This window comes from Octopus sinensis, linkage group LG10 (assembly GCF_006345805.1).
Source record: "Octopus sinensis linkage group LG10, ASM634580v1, whole genome shotgun sequence".
NCBI lineage: Eukaryota > Metazoa > Mollusca > Cephalopoda > Octopoda > Octopodidae > Octopus > Octopus sinensis.
In genome coordinates this window covers 6,324,175-6,338,615 of record NC_043006.1, presented here as the reverse complement: position 1 = coordinate 6,338,615, position 14,441 = coordinate 6,324,175, and the positions used below count along the sequence as shown (strand labels likewise).

The window sequence follows — 14,441 nt, the reverse complement described above, 5'->3', positions numbered from 1 at the left end:
ATATATATATATATATATATATATATATGTGTGTGTGTGTGTGTGTGTGTATACTGGATCTTTGCATCAAAATACAATACCTCTTTGGCAGCAATCCAGCCGTGGCTCTGTAATGTCGACCGAAATCTCAGCATATTGCCAAACTGTGCTTCGGAATGTGTCAAACTGGGACTTCAAGCAATTACGGGTCTGTCAAATAATTCGAGGAACAAAAGAGACGGAGATCAATCCAAGCCAACCCACATCTTGCTGTCGGTTTTTTGTACTTTATGGAAACGATCTGGGAGCTAGCAACATTAGTTTCGTAGACAGTCGAGCAAGGAGTTTAGATATTAGTTTTCGAGGTGTACTTTTAATTCGTTTCAGGATTCCAAGTTGTATTTTTTGTATACATATTTATTTTGCATACATTTCCTAAAATATATATTCCTATTCTATTGTGTCTGGGGAGACTCATTTTCTTTTTGTGTCTTATTATGTAACACCACTCACAGGTAAAAATTTTCACGTTTTTCTTATTTTCGTTGCGTTTTGCAACCTTTTCAATAGTTTTGACTCTCTTTTAGGACAATAAAAATATGAAAAATGTGGAAATTTTACCGGTGAGTGTGTTACATTATAAGGCACAAAAAGAAAATTACTCTCCCCAGACAGAATAGAAAATGCTTCAACACACGAACTCATATAAAGAATCTTGCAAACCAAATCCAAAAACGAAATATATTCCTATTGTAATTCCTCGTCCACTCCATTCATTTTACAATTACACACCTATCACAATGGAAGCACTCCGTCGGTTACGACGATGAGGGTTCCGGTTGATCCGAATCAACGGAACAGCCTGCTCGTGAAATTAACGTGTAAGTGGCTGAGCACTCCACAGACACGTGCACCCTTAAAGTAGTTCTCGGGGATATTCAGCGTGACACAGAGAGTGACAAGGCCGGCCCCTTGAAATACAGGTACAACAGAAACAGGAAGCAAGAGTGAGAGAAAGTTGTGGTGAAAGAGTACAGCAGGGATCACCACCATCCCCTGCCGGAGCATCGTGGAGCTTTTAGGTGTTTTCGCTCAATAAACACTCACAACGCTCGGTCTGGGAATCGAAACCGCGAGTCCGCTGCCCTAACCACTGGGTCATTGCGCCTCCACACATCTATTACAAAAGCACAAATAAATATCTTTCAACTTATCTTTTTCTTTCGGCCTTTGGACTCCAGTCACGCTGGGGCCACCGCCTTGAAGGGTTTAGTCGAACGAATCGACCCTCGTAAGCTAGTACTTATTCTATCCGTTCTTTCTTTCTTTATCTTTTTTTTTTTTTTTTTTGCCAAACCATTCAGTTACGGGGAGGTAAACAAACCAAAGCCGATTCCCAAACGGTGGTATATACTGAGCCGATGTAGATCTATCGATTTTTTTAGTATACAAAGGCAAAGGTGATGCCTTAGATACACATAATTACAGAGGTATCAGGTTGTTGGATCAGGTAATGAAAGTCATGGAGAGGGCCATAGCCCAACTAATTAGGGAAATAGTCAGTCTAGACGAAATGAAGTTTGGGTTTGTGCTAGGGAAAAGTACCACTGATGCTTTATTTCTGGTAAGGCAGCTGCAGGAGAAATACCTAGTCAAAGATAAACCTTTGTACCCGGCTTTCGTTGACATGGAGAAAGCTTTTGACAAGGTCCTCCGATACCTTATTTGGTGGTCAATGTGGAAACTAGGGATAGATGAGTGGTTAGTGAGAGTTGTACAAGCCCTGTACAGGGATGCTGTCAGTACGGGGAGGGTTGGCAACGAGTACAGTGAAGAATTCCGAGTAGGGGTCCGCCAAGGATCAGTCCTCAGCCTCCTCTTATTCATTATAGTCCTCCAAGAATCCCAAGACAGGATGCCCCTAGGAACTCCTCTATGCTGATGACCTTGCTCTAATAGCTGAGTCACTATCAGAACTGGAAGAGAAGTTTCAGGTGTGGAAGCAAGGATTAGAATCGAAGGGCCTTAGAGTGAATCTAGCAAAAACCAAAATTCTTAGTGAGTAAGGAGGCAGACAAACCCAAAATCCCTTCAGGTAGATGGCCCTGCTCGATCTGTAGAAAAGGCATAGGTAGAAACTCAATAAGATATACTCGGTGTAAGCTGTGGACACATAGGAGGTGCAGCAATATCAAAGGAAGGCTAACTGGGAAGATAGTTTTTGTTTGTGGCAAATGCTCAGGGGCAATAAACACTGAAAATGTGCAGAAAACAGCTTCCGTCACATTCCAAGGGGAAAATCTACAAGTGGTTAATAGCTTTCGTTACCTATGTGACCAAGTCAGTGGCGGGGGGTGGATGCTCTGAAAGTGTAGCTGCTAGAATAAGAATAGCCTGGGCAAAGTTCAGAGAGCTCTTACCTCTGCTGGTGACTAAGGGCCTCTCGCTCAGAGTAAAAGGTAGACTGTTTGACGCATGTGTGCGAACAGCCATGCTACATGGCAGTGAAAGATGAACCGTGACTGCTGAGAACATGCGTAAGCTTGCAAGGAATGAAGCTAGTATTTTCCGCTGGATGTGTAATGTCAGTGAGTAAACACGACAGAGTGTAAGCGCCCTGAGAGAATAATTGTTCTTAAGAAGTATCAGATGTGGTGTGCAAGAGAAACGACTGTGCTGGTATGGTCATGTGTTGCGTATGGATGAGGACAGCTGTGTGAAAGTGTGTCACACCCTAGCAGTAGAAGGAGCCTGTGGAAGAGGTAAACCCAGGAAGACCTGGGATAAGGTGGTGAAGCATGACCTTCGTACGTTGGGTCTCATGGAGGCGATGACAAGTGACCGAGACCTTTGGAGGTATGCTGTGCATGAGAAGACCCGGCAAGCCAAGTGAGACCGTAACCATGGCCTATGCCAGTGCAGCATAACTGACCCATTTAAGAGTACCCTTCAATCATTGGGCAATAAATTGCGCTTACGAAGACCTGTTGAGGCAAGTGAAGTCGTTGTAGTGGCCGATGACAGTACCGCCTGACTGGATCTCGTGTTGGTGGCACATAAAAGCACCCACTACACTCTCGAAGTGGTTGGCGTTAGGAAGAGCATCCAGCTGTAGAAACTTTGCCAGATTAGATTGAAGCCTGATACAGCCTCCTAGCTTGCCAGCCCTCAGTCAAACCGTCGAACCCATGCCAGCATGGAAAGCAGATGTTAAACGACGATAATGATGATGGTGATGCTTCTTATGCTATACCACGCTATAGACCCTCAACACCTTGATGGAAGCATGCGGAACTGCACGATTGCCTCACCCGCCTGCCTTGGACAGTGTCAATTCATTCTAAGATGGGAAGGATGGCTTCCCTTTGCAAATACCGATGGGGCACAGAAAGTGTCAATAGCCAGCTGGAGGAGGTGTTCTCCTGGGGCTACACGCTGTAGTAACATCTACCCTTAGTGGTTAGCCACATTTGAGTGGAAAATATACTTCACATGATCATATTTTTGTTTTATTGCAAACTAGCAGTATCGCCCGGTGTTGCTCGGTTTGTAAGGGAAATAACTATATAAGCATTTTTAGAGAGTTATAGCCAAAAAATAGCAAAAAAATGCATTAAAAATGGAAAAAAAATTATGGTAAATTTTTTTTTAAATCATTGACTCATCGTAGACATTTTTAGAGAGTTACTTCCCTTATATAATAGCGAAAAATGCATTAAAATGGAAAAAAATTATGGTAAATTTTTTTTTAAATCGTAGACTCATCGTAGACGCGCGCTAATACCCAGAAGGACTCGATATGAATCACGACTATAAGATACCCGGTTTTGGTTAAACTGCACCGCAAAATGTGGGAGTAGTTAGGAATCTAAATCGTAGGGGACAGACAGCACAACTTGACTTTTATATATAAAGATATAAAGATATATATCGTTTGATGTTCACACATCATTGATATATCACCACTCCAAGCCGCCCAGAAAGTGGATTTTGTTGCATCTAACTTTCCATGCTTCATTTCTTCTCTGACATAAAGTCTAGCCTGAAACACTTACTCTTTACTCTCTTTTACTTGTTTCAGTCATTTGACTGCGGCCATGCTGGAGCACCGCCTTTAATCGAGCAACTCGACCCCGGGACTTATTCTTTATAAGCCCAGTACTTATTCTATCGGTCTTTTTTGCCAAACCGCTAAGTGACGGGGACATAAACACAGCAGCATCGGTTGTCAAGCAATGCTAGGGGGACAAACACAGACACATACACGCACATATATATATATATATATACATATATACGACAGTTTCCGTCTACCAAATCCACTCACAAGGCTTTGGTCGGCCCGAGGCTATAGTAGAAGACACTTGCCCAAGGTGCCACGCAGTGGGACTGAACACGGAACCATGTGGTTGGTAAACAAGCTACTTACCACACAGCCACTCCTCATGTTTTTTTTACAGAGCCCTAAATCTAACGGGTTCGTGCTGTTTCAGACGATCACTAGCACACAAATTTTGGAAACTATCCTGTTTTTCATAATGTTATAGTTTCGTTGTGACCCCTTGTAACAGTAAAGGGATCTTTTCGGTTTGAACGGCAGTTTTTTCTAGCGGTGTCATGTAATTGTCACCCATAATTATGACCCTAGTATCGATCTATTGCATTTCAATCTGTTTTAGGGTTAGGGTGGGGGGAAGGGTACCTTTTTTTCTTCAGAAATGTAAATAAACCCAATCTGTTTCTTAAACGAGGGACATATTCATACGGCACAGAATGTTTTCACCTCAATAGACGTCACTGATTGGTTGAAATTGCAGAAATTGAAGAAATTAAACAACAAATATCTTACAAACTACAGAATTTTCTCAATAAAGCCCAGAGGAAAAGATGTTTTATAAACACATTCTACCAGTATACGAAGTTTAAAAGTGTTTAGTTACGTGGAAATTATTTTTAAAAAACTGCCGTTCAAACCGAAAAGATCCCCGTAAAGTAGTATTGATTTGTCTCTCACGCTAATTAATCGATGGCAAATGTTTTAAATGCGTGTTAGGTTGCTTATGTATTGCCATTTAAATATGTGGAGATTATGAGAAAACTTTGGTCAAGGCAGCGAACTGAGCACGTGTTGGTGGCACATAAAAACACCCACTACACTCTGGGAGTGGTTGGCGTTAGGAAGAGCATCCAGCTGTAGAAACTTTGCCAGATTGGATTGAAGCCTGATACAGCCACTTAGCTTGCCAGCCCTCAGTCAAACCGTCGAACCCATGCCAGCATGGAAAGCAGATGTTAAACGACGATGATGATGATGATGATGATGATGTTTCTTATGCTATACACCTCTTCTCGTTCTGGGTTCAAATTCTGCCGAAGTTGACTTTACCATTCATCCATTCAGGGGTTGATAAAACAATTACCAGATATAATCGACCTCGAGTCTAGGTCCTAGGACCCTTCGCTGAAATTGCTGGCCTTGTGCCAAAATTCGAAACCATAATTTGAGAACATTTTCAAAAGTGCAGTGCGAACTCGATTGTCTCCCTTTGACTATTAACCATTCATCGCCAGGGACTTATTAAATCTACTTCAACAACTTAGTGTTACTAAGACTTTTTTGTAATTTCCTATTTGACGTTCGTATTTCGAATTCTTTCATCAGTCATACATAGTAAACGCAACTTTTTGTTCTCAAAATAATAAACGACATTAGATCAAATGAAGAAATATTTCCTGGAATTGATTTCCCCACCCAGACATCTCAAATTATATTTGCTAAAACATTACATTTCCGTGGTTAAGATTTTCAGTGTAATTTCTAAAAGGTGCGAAAACAAATCCCTGCCGGACCTACGTAAACTTTCTTTATAAATCATGTCTTCTTTCCACCAACTTCATATAATACTTTATGTATTCATGACGTTGTTTAACCCCGCGTGAAAATTAATAACTTAGACCTACGTTAAAAAGTATTCCAGCCGTGGCTACCCTGTCTTTTTCAGAATATCTACGACTGCGATGTACAACGTGTCCTCCCTTTGATGAGTGACATAAAATTTCGGCTGTGAATTGGCTGCTATTTCTAGTTCATTTTACGAACTGATGGTTAATAAATGATAGTTCTCATTCCTATTTCTATGTTGTAAGAATAAGTAGAGCTTTATTTTGTTTCGTTGAAACAAATTTGAAGTCGTGTCAAGAACCAATAACGAAGTCAATGTAGACGGCTGTGAAAAGTTAGGAACAGAAATTAAAAAGTTGCTTTTTGATGGCGACAAAAGGAAAAGCTATGGGACTTGATTCCTATATTTCTTATAAGATTTGCTGAAAACGTCTGCAGAATAGCTGTTCATTTTACGAACTGATGGTTAATAAATGATAGTTCTCGTATTAAAATTGTGTTAATAAGCATAATTAGTGAAGGGATTGGAAATAATTTGGAGATAGCTAAATTTATTTATTAAAAATAGTTAGATCTGCGCACTTTGTTTTAATTATCAAAAACAATCAACGAGAAAGCAGCGTTTTGATTGGACAGAGAGAAATCTGATTATCCAATTGAAATGTGAAGACAGGTGCGCGCGAAACTGGAAAAATATAAATTCAGTAGTTCAGCTTCGGCGCCCATCAGATTCATTTTAATTGTGATTGTTTTATCATGGCTCGTACCAAGCAAACCGCTCGTAAATCTACCGGAGGAAAAGCTCCTCGTAAGCAACTTGCTACTAAAGCTGCCCGTAAGAGTGCCCCCTCCACCGGTGGTGTGAAAAAACCACATCGTTACAGACCAGGAACAGTAGCTCTGCGTGAAATCCGTCGTTACCAAAAATCCACCGAACTCCTCATCCGAAAACTGCCTTTCCAGCGTCTTGTTCGTGAAATTGCTCAGGATTTTAAAACCGATTTGCGATTCCAGAGTGCTGCCATTGGAGCTTTACAGGAAGCTAGCGAAGCCTACTTGGTTGGTCTTTTCGAAGATACTAACCTTTGTGCTATCCATGCTAAACGTGTTACCATCATGCCAAAAGATATCCAGTTGGCCCGTCGAATCCGTGGTGAAAGAGCATAAATTCTCTTGAATTTTACAAACGGTCCTTTTAAGGGCCAATCACAAAGTAACGGAAGTCTCTTCATCATCTCATGTATACTCTATTTTTTTTTTTAGGTTGTGATCTAAAAACCAGTCTAAGAAAAATGGTCATCAATTTTATTACTATGAAAATTTAAACGTGACTTGAATACGTATTGTCACACGAAACTTCACGTTTACAAATAATATATTAGTTCGTTGAAGTTAATTTCTATGGGTACTTTCAAGAAGTACAGGCTAACTTGTTATTAAATTTCTGGGAAAAAAACGTTTAATAAAGGTAACTGTATCGAAGAATAATGTGAACTATACGAACATGATATGGCCAAAATAAAATATTCTGACGCTTGTATTTGAAATAAACTGATTGCAGACGAGTATAGTCTTTTGTATTTCAATTGCTTTCAGCATCGAGAGTAAAAAGGCCAAAAAAAAGGAAATCAATGTCCAGTTTTATTTTCACTTTATTTTGAATAAACGAAGCTGTTACATGTGCTCATGGTTGTCGATTAAGTATTTTACAAGCCAGAACGTAGTTCCCTGTTGAAAGGATAAGTAATGGGGTACTAATATCAAGTAATGGAGGGACTAATGCCGTATCCCTAAGTTTTAGATGTCGGAGATTACGAATATGCAAAAAGAAAAAAAAAAACATTTAAAATTTAAAACTTTCGAAATTTTCTTCGTTATGCTTTGGATGATGAAGATTCCGAATATGCGAGAGACCATTTTCAAAATCCTAAATTGAATAAGCATATAAATGTGTATAAGAGATGTCTTCCTGGGAAACCCCGTCTTATATTAAGGACTGCCACATTTAGTTGACAAATTCTTTTCAGTTCAATATTTTTGTATTTAATTTCGATTTGCATACGTTCGTCAATTCGCTACGATCTCTTTTAAAGTAAATCATCATCGTTTAACGTCCGTTTTCCATGCTAGCATGGGTTGGACGGTTCGACCGGGGTATGGAAAGCCAGAAGGCTGCACCAGGCTCCAAACAAATTTTAATGGGGTCGGGATGAAATTAAATTTTTTTCTTTCTTCATATTCGTAATCGCCGACATCTAAAATGTAGGAATCCGGAAGATTTTCAAAAAAAGAAAATGCATTTTTCATGGAGAGGTGCGAAACTGCATTACCCTCGTAATGAAATAGTTCAACTACTGTTTTTTTGAAAATAAATTTTACAGGACTCCGGAATGTCCCCATTTACTTATATGCAAAGATTAAAAAAATAAATCACTACTGTGCAAATGACAACCTCATCAATGCCGAACACATAAATTCGAAGTACATTTCGTCATTTCAGGTTTTCCATTTTAATTTTTACTTTTCTCGAAACTCATACTAGGAAGCTGGAGGTTAGTGCTTGCTGCTGGGGAAGTTTGATCAGTTTAAATATTCTAACATGGGCTAAAGTAAAGAATACGTACACCCGGTGTTAGAGATTTTGTTACGCCGAAAACAGTGTACGTATTGTATGTACTTCTGCCCTAACGTTCATTATGGTTAACTAAAAACAATACAGTCAATGATAACGGCGAAACAAGATTTACAAATTTAGGTGAAGCAGTAAAGATAAAGGAAAATTCGGCAGAGTTTACACATGATCCGTCGATTTTTTAATAATCCTATCGTGGAATAGTATAATTCTAGGGTACTATTAGCGAACAGCTAGTCGTAAGTAGTCGATCCTACGACTTGTAAATAATTTTTTGAACTGAGTAAATAAATTATTTTTTAAAACAATGTATATATTTTTTTTTACACAAATACTGGGACCACTGTTTGCTTGGAATACCTCTAATTCTAGGCAGTAAATGGAAAACCCTAGCAAAATTAAAATCCAGCAAGTGTTTCCACGTACTCGCATTTCTCTAGATGTCCTTTGGTAAAAAGTAGGCTAACAGTTAGAAGCTTTCTTAGCTTCTTCATAAGAAAATCGGATACAGTGTTGTATAGCCAGTCAGTTTTCTAAGACTTTAAGATGAGCTGCTATTTTTAGTCGGTCTGGTGACCAGTTAATAGCTCCCCTTCTCCAGTTGGTTTGTGCTATAATTTTAAGAGACTGGCTTCCTTTTCAAAATCTATGCTGACAAGCAACGATTTCTGATTTCAAAAGTCGAACATGGATGGCTGAAGCTTAAATGCTCAATTAGCTTCAAATTAATTGGTGGTGTCACGTGATACACCAGTTATTCTTTCCAAACTATAAAACACCTTTCTACGAAATTAATTTCTCGCTAAAGACGGGCGGAGTTTCCTAAAAAAAGCACACATGCAGGCAATCCTTAACGAAATTGCTTCTGAGGGGGAAAAAAAATCTCTTCTCTCCATTATATCGACTATATTAAAAAAAAAAAAAGGAAATGAAAGCCCAGAATAGGCGGCAAAATGCATTTTACGGATTCTTTTTATCCAACATTTTATCGCTCGTTCAAATTTAAGGTTACCTTACATAAGGTATAAAGTATGTGGATTCTACGAAGGATTAGATATTTAGTCCTAAATTAGATAACGTCCTGTCTAATAATTATCTAAACTGCATCTTAACCGTTTACAATAAGAAACGTGTAGAAATTTTATTGTATAAAAAAAAAAATCCTGTAGTACTAAAACCAAGCTACGTGAACTGATTTTTTTTTTTTTTTTTTTTTCAAAGGGGTAAAAGTAAGTTACAAAAGCATCATTGAAATAATTAGATTTCCTATCTTCGAGGTAATGACCAAAACTTAACCTTGCTAACACTGGGTGGTTCGTGAAGTTGAGAAACTTAACATTACACTAGCAAAATGTTTACAAAAAAAAATTCATGCCCCTGCATGGCCACAGCTCGTGAGCTGAAACTAGATGAAATGAAATGATGTTTGAAAATATGTAATTTTTAAAAAAAAATGGACGTTGGAACCTTTAATCTTTGAGTAAATTTTTCAAATGATTATGTAGCAACCGGTTTTGAGAAAGCAAACTTTTGATCAAAAGGTACTCCAGCCACCATGTGAGGTTAATTCAATAGAGAATCGATCGTTCCTGACATCTCAAACACCTACATATAAATTTCATTAGACCTTAACTGTCCGACTATTCATTCTAGAATTTTAAAAACCTAGCACTACTTGAATGCAGAGGTCCCCACTCATCTACGTAACCAGATAGCCCAAATACTAACCCGAACGTGTGCACAGTAAAAATATCATTAAGTAGATGCATCGGGACCTCTTATTTAAGTAGTGCCGAAAACTTCGTTTTGTTTTAATAATGAAGGTCTTTGAATGCACAGCTAAGACGACTCCTTAAACTTTTGTCATACTTGACCAATGTTGGTATTTGGCTGATTCAGAAAAATAGATTTCATTAATATATAATTGGCAAGAAAACAATCCAAAATAAATTCCACCGAACCCTTTTTTTTGGTAAATGTGTTGTCTGGTTTAAAAAAAAATAAATGTTCGTTGCACTTCACTTAGTTTCTCGTAAAATGGATAAAAATTTCATATTCCAGCTAAGAGAAAAAAATTTCAAGATGGTTTATTTGCGTTTAAACTTAAAAAGGGTACACATCATATAAGAGATGATGAAGAGACTTCCGTTACTTTGTGATTGGCCCTTAAAAGGACCGTTTGTAAAATTCAAGAGAATTTATGCTCTTTCACCACGGATTCGACGGGCCAACTGGATATCTTTTGGCATGATGGTAACACGTTTAGCATGGATAGCACAAAGGTTAGTATCTTCGAAAAGACCAACCAAGTAGGCTTCGCTAGCTTCCTGTAAAGCTCCAATGGCAGCACTCTGGAATCGCAAATCGGTTTTAAAATCCTGAGCAATTTCACGAACAAGACGCTGGAAAGGCAGTTTTCGGATGAGGAGTTCGGTGGATTTTTGGTAACGACGGATTTCACGCAGAGCTACTGTTCCTGGTCTGTAACGATGTGGTTTTTTCACACCACCGGTGGAGGGGGCACTCTTACGGGCAGCTTTAGTAGCAAGTTGCTTACGAGGAGCTTTTCCTCCGGTAGATTTACGAGCGGTTTGCTTGGTACGAGCCATGATAAAACAATCACAATTAAAATGAATCTGATTGGCGCCGAAGCTGAACTACTGAATTTATATTTTTCCAGTTTCGCGCGCACCTGTCTTCACATTTCAATTGGATAATCAGATTTCTCTCTGTCCAATCAAAACGCTGCTTTCTCGTTGATTGTTTTTGATAATTAAAACAAAGTGCGCAGATCTAACTATTTTTAATAAATAAATTTAGCTATCTCCAAATTATTTCCAATCCCTTCACTAATTATGCTTATTAACACAATTTTTTTTCTGTTACGAAAATTATAAACAGTATTAAATCAAATGAAGAAATATTTTGTTGGGAACTGATTCGCTACCCCCAACATCTCAAACTAGTTATTAAAACATATTTCCGTCGTTAAAGTTTTCACTTGATTTCTACAACTTTTAATAAAAATTTTTCTTTGATTCTACATAGATTTTACAAGTTTCTTTTCTTTCCCCCGATTTTATGCCTAATTCCCAATATAAGAATTACTGGCAAAACTTGGTACTTCTCTTAAAAACAGATTTTAAGTTTATCAGAAATATTTGCTGTGGTATTTTCGTATGAGCTGGTTAAAATAAAGAAGGGACGATAGACGTCTTTTGATATCGTCTGTATTATAATGGCTCAGTAGTAGAGTTGCTTATATTTTTACATGAAGATTGTTGACAATATATTTATTAAATTGGGATCTTTTCGGTTTGAACGGCAGTTTTTTCTAGCGGTGTCATATGAAATTGTCACCCGTAATTATGACCCTAGTATCGATCTATTGCATTTCAATCTGTTCTAGGGTTAGGGGTGGGGGGAAGGATATCTTTTTTTTTCTTCACAAATGTAAATAAACCTAATCTGTTTCTTAAACGGGGGACATATTCATACGGCACAGAATGTTTTCACCTCAAGAGACGTCACTGATTGGTTGAAATTGAAGAAAAAAACAACAAATATCTTACAAACTATAGAACTTTCTCAATAAAGCCAAGAGAAAAAGATGTTTTATAAACACATTCTACCAGTATACGAAGTTTAAAAGTGTGTAGTTATGTGGAAATTATTTTAAAAATCTGCCGTTCAAACCAAAAAGATCCTTAAATTACTATTGATTGGGTGAAATTTTCAAATTTACTGTCCAAAATATGTAATAAGATTAGTTCACGTGGTAAACTGGAAGCAAAGTGGGGAACAAATTAACTTAGTTAATCGCTAGACTAGTATTTAATATAGTATATTGGTCTTATTTCAACTTCCCTTTCAGAAATCATAGTGGTTTTTCAACTGGTCTTTTTTTTTTTTTTTTTCAAAGTCTGAACAAATAAATTCAAGATGAAAGAGGTGTAACCAAAACACGAATGAACAAATCGATCCAAGATTAAAACTGACATTTCAACATTTCCTCCAAGTCTGAATCTTCCATTCTGCAGGACATCCAAATGATCCACAATACTCTCCGGTAACTCATCACTTTGACATCCTTAACCACTTGGTGTCTGCCACTCTTAAGATCATATTTCTTACCCATACTTTGCTACTGTCAGAACCAGTGAGATTTTAGAACTTTCAGCTTGATGCTTTTGCTGGGGGTACAGTCTCTCCCTACTGTATTAAGTGACTTCTTCCCTGGTTGCAGTCCACTATTTTGGTAAACAATGGAGCCCAGATGCACAAACTTGTCAAATGTGACTCTCTTACCTACCTCACCTCACCAACATCAAATGGTCAGCCACTCTGATTCTCAGGTGGTTGCCACCATGATCTTGGTCTTTTTAGTGCTAATCTCTGTGTGTTTATCTATCTATCTGTAATTATATGTGTGTTTGTGTGTGCACAAAAGAATCCTAATAATTCAACTGATTGAACTTTTAAACAGTCTTTTTTTTCTTTGTGCCCTTTCTTGCAGAAAATTATCTTCATTAATTAATTTTCAACGACTACACCAACATGTTGAAATAGCAGAACTGTTAGAATGCTGAAAAAAAATACCTATTTCTTTATTACCCCCCAAGGGGCTAAACACAGAGAGGACAAACAAGGACAGACAAACGGATTAAGTTGATTATATTGACCCCAGTCCGTAACTGGTACTTATTTAATCGACCCCGAAAGGATGAAAGGCAAAGTCGACCTCAGTGGAATTTCAACTCAGAAGGTAACGGCAGACGAAATACTGCTAAGCATTTTGCCTGGTGTGCTAACATTTCTGCCAGCTTGCCGCCTTATGCTGAAAAAGAATACCTTGTAGGATTTGTTACTATACTTAACATTTTGAATCTAAGTCCCAGAGAGGTTAACTTTTCCTTTCATCCTTTTGCAGGCAATAAAATAAAGCACCAATCAGGTACTAGGATCAATGATACTGGCTCATCTTATTCTCATAAAGCTGCTGGCCTTGTGCCGAAATTAGAAACAATAGTTGTCGATGTTAAGGCAGTGAGCTGGCAAAATCATTACCATGCCAGGCATAATTCTTAGCATGTGCTGAACTTATTCAGTGTTTTCCATGGTGGTGGCAGTTGCTGGACATCCAAAATTTGAGTCATTTCCAAGACTGTCTCTTCCACTCTTAAATTCAACTGCTCATCATTTTGGCACTGTTGATAAAGCTGTAGCATCATCCTCTAATGTAGTAACCATATCAGCATCAATGTTCTTGGGAACTAAACCCTTTTTCTGCAAGTACTTCACATCAAGATTCCAAGTTTTGTCCATTTTGAAGAGAAGTTGCTTCTCAAGTCTTCTTTGAGCAGTCTAATGTACGGTTAACTGATAAAAATCAATGCACAGTTGAAATTAATGCATGCAAGATTTCACAGCTCAAGCATCACTCCTTCATAGTCAGCCTATGAACTTTTCAGCCCACCCTTCATACAATTTTGCTTGTTTGTTTCATTTTCCAACACTAAACTCATACATTTTTGATGAAAAATATGAATTAATCACTGACAGAACACATAATTCAAAATGAGAAATGAACTTGGTATCCTAATTCACCAAATCTAGTTTTCTAGTGGAGGCCTGCCGTAATAGTGTGTAATATCTATCTTTCACTGTCACAGTTTTCACACCTTATTTTGTTGCTGTCCTGCTCTATTGCTGATTGATAACATTATATTTGATCTTTGTTTTAATTCCTTATTAGTTTATATCTGTTTTATTCATTAACAACTTAGGTATTTCATGAGATTAGTAATGATTTATAATACCATTAAATATTTTAATTCCCAACAAGTTCACACATGTTTCATTATTGATTTTCTACTTAAATGCATGGTTACAATTCTGTAAAAAAATGGGGAGTGATATTGCATTACA

General features: G+C 37.9%; 3 protein-coding genes across 4 annotated transcripts in view; 1 reads left to right on the top strand and 2 right to left on the bottom strand.

The window, feature by feature from the left end:
* The window catches only part of LOC115216526 (methylmalonyl-CoA mutase, mitochondrial), a 56,927-nt gene extending 56,632 nt beyond the window's left edge, over positions 1–295 (bottom strand). Inside the window, exon 1 of one of the 2 annotated variants that reach the window (XM_036506274.1) lies at positions 81–295. In XM_036506274.1, coding sequence (XP_036362167.1) covers positions 81–134 — 54 coding nt within the window. In that variant the 5' untranslated portion in view covers positions 135–295. The remainder of the gene's footprint in view (positions 1–80) is intronic. The other variant, XM_029785976.2, reaches the window with a different exon arrangement.
* A 6,321-nt stretch (positions 296–6,616) lies between these two features.
* LOC115216799 (histone H3.3A) lies at positions 6,617–7,408 on the top strand. Its single transcript, XM_029786379.2, has one exon. It carries the CDS (start codon positions 6,638–6,640, stop codon positions 7,046–7,048), a length of 411 nt encoding a protein of 136 aa, XP_029642239.1. The 5' UTR covers positions 6,617–6,637; the 3' UTR covers positions 7,049–7,408.
* A 2,827-nt stretch (positions 7,409–10,235) lies between these two features.
* LOC115216449 (histone H3.3A) lies at positions 10,236–11,143 on the bottom strand. The gene has a single exon (XM_029785791.2). It carries the CDS (start codon positions 11,120–11,122, stop codon positions 10,712–10,714), a length of 411 nt encoding a protein of 136 aa, XP_029641651.1. The 5' UTR covers positions 11,123–11,143; the 3' UTR covers positions 10,236–10,711.
* Positions 11,144–14,441: the final 3,298 nt, after the last annotated feature.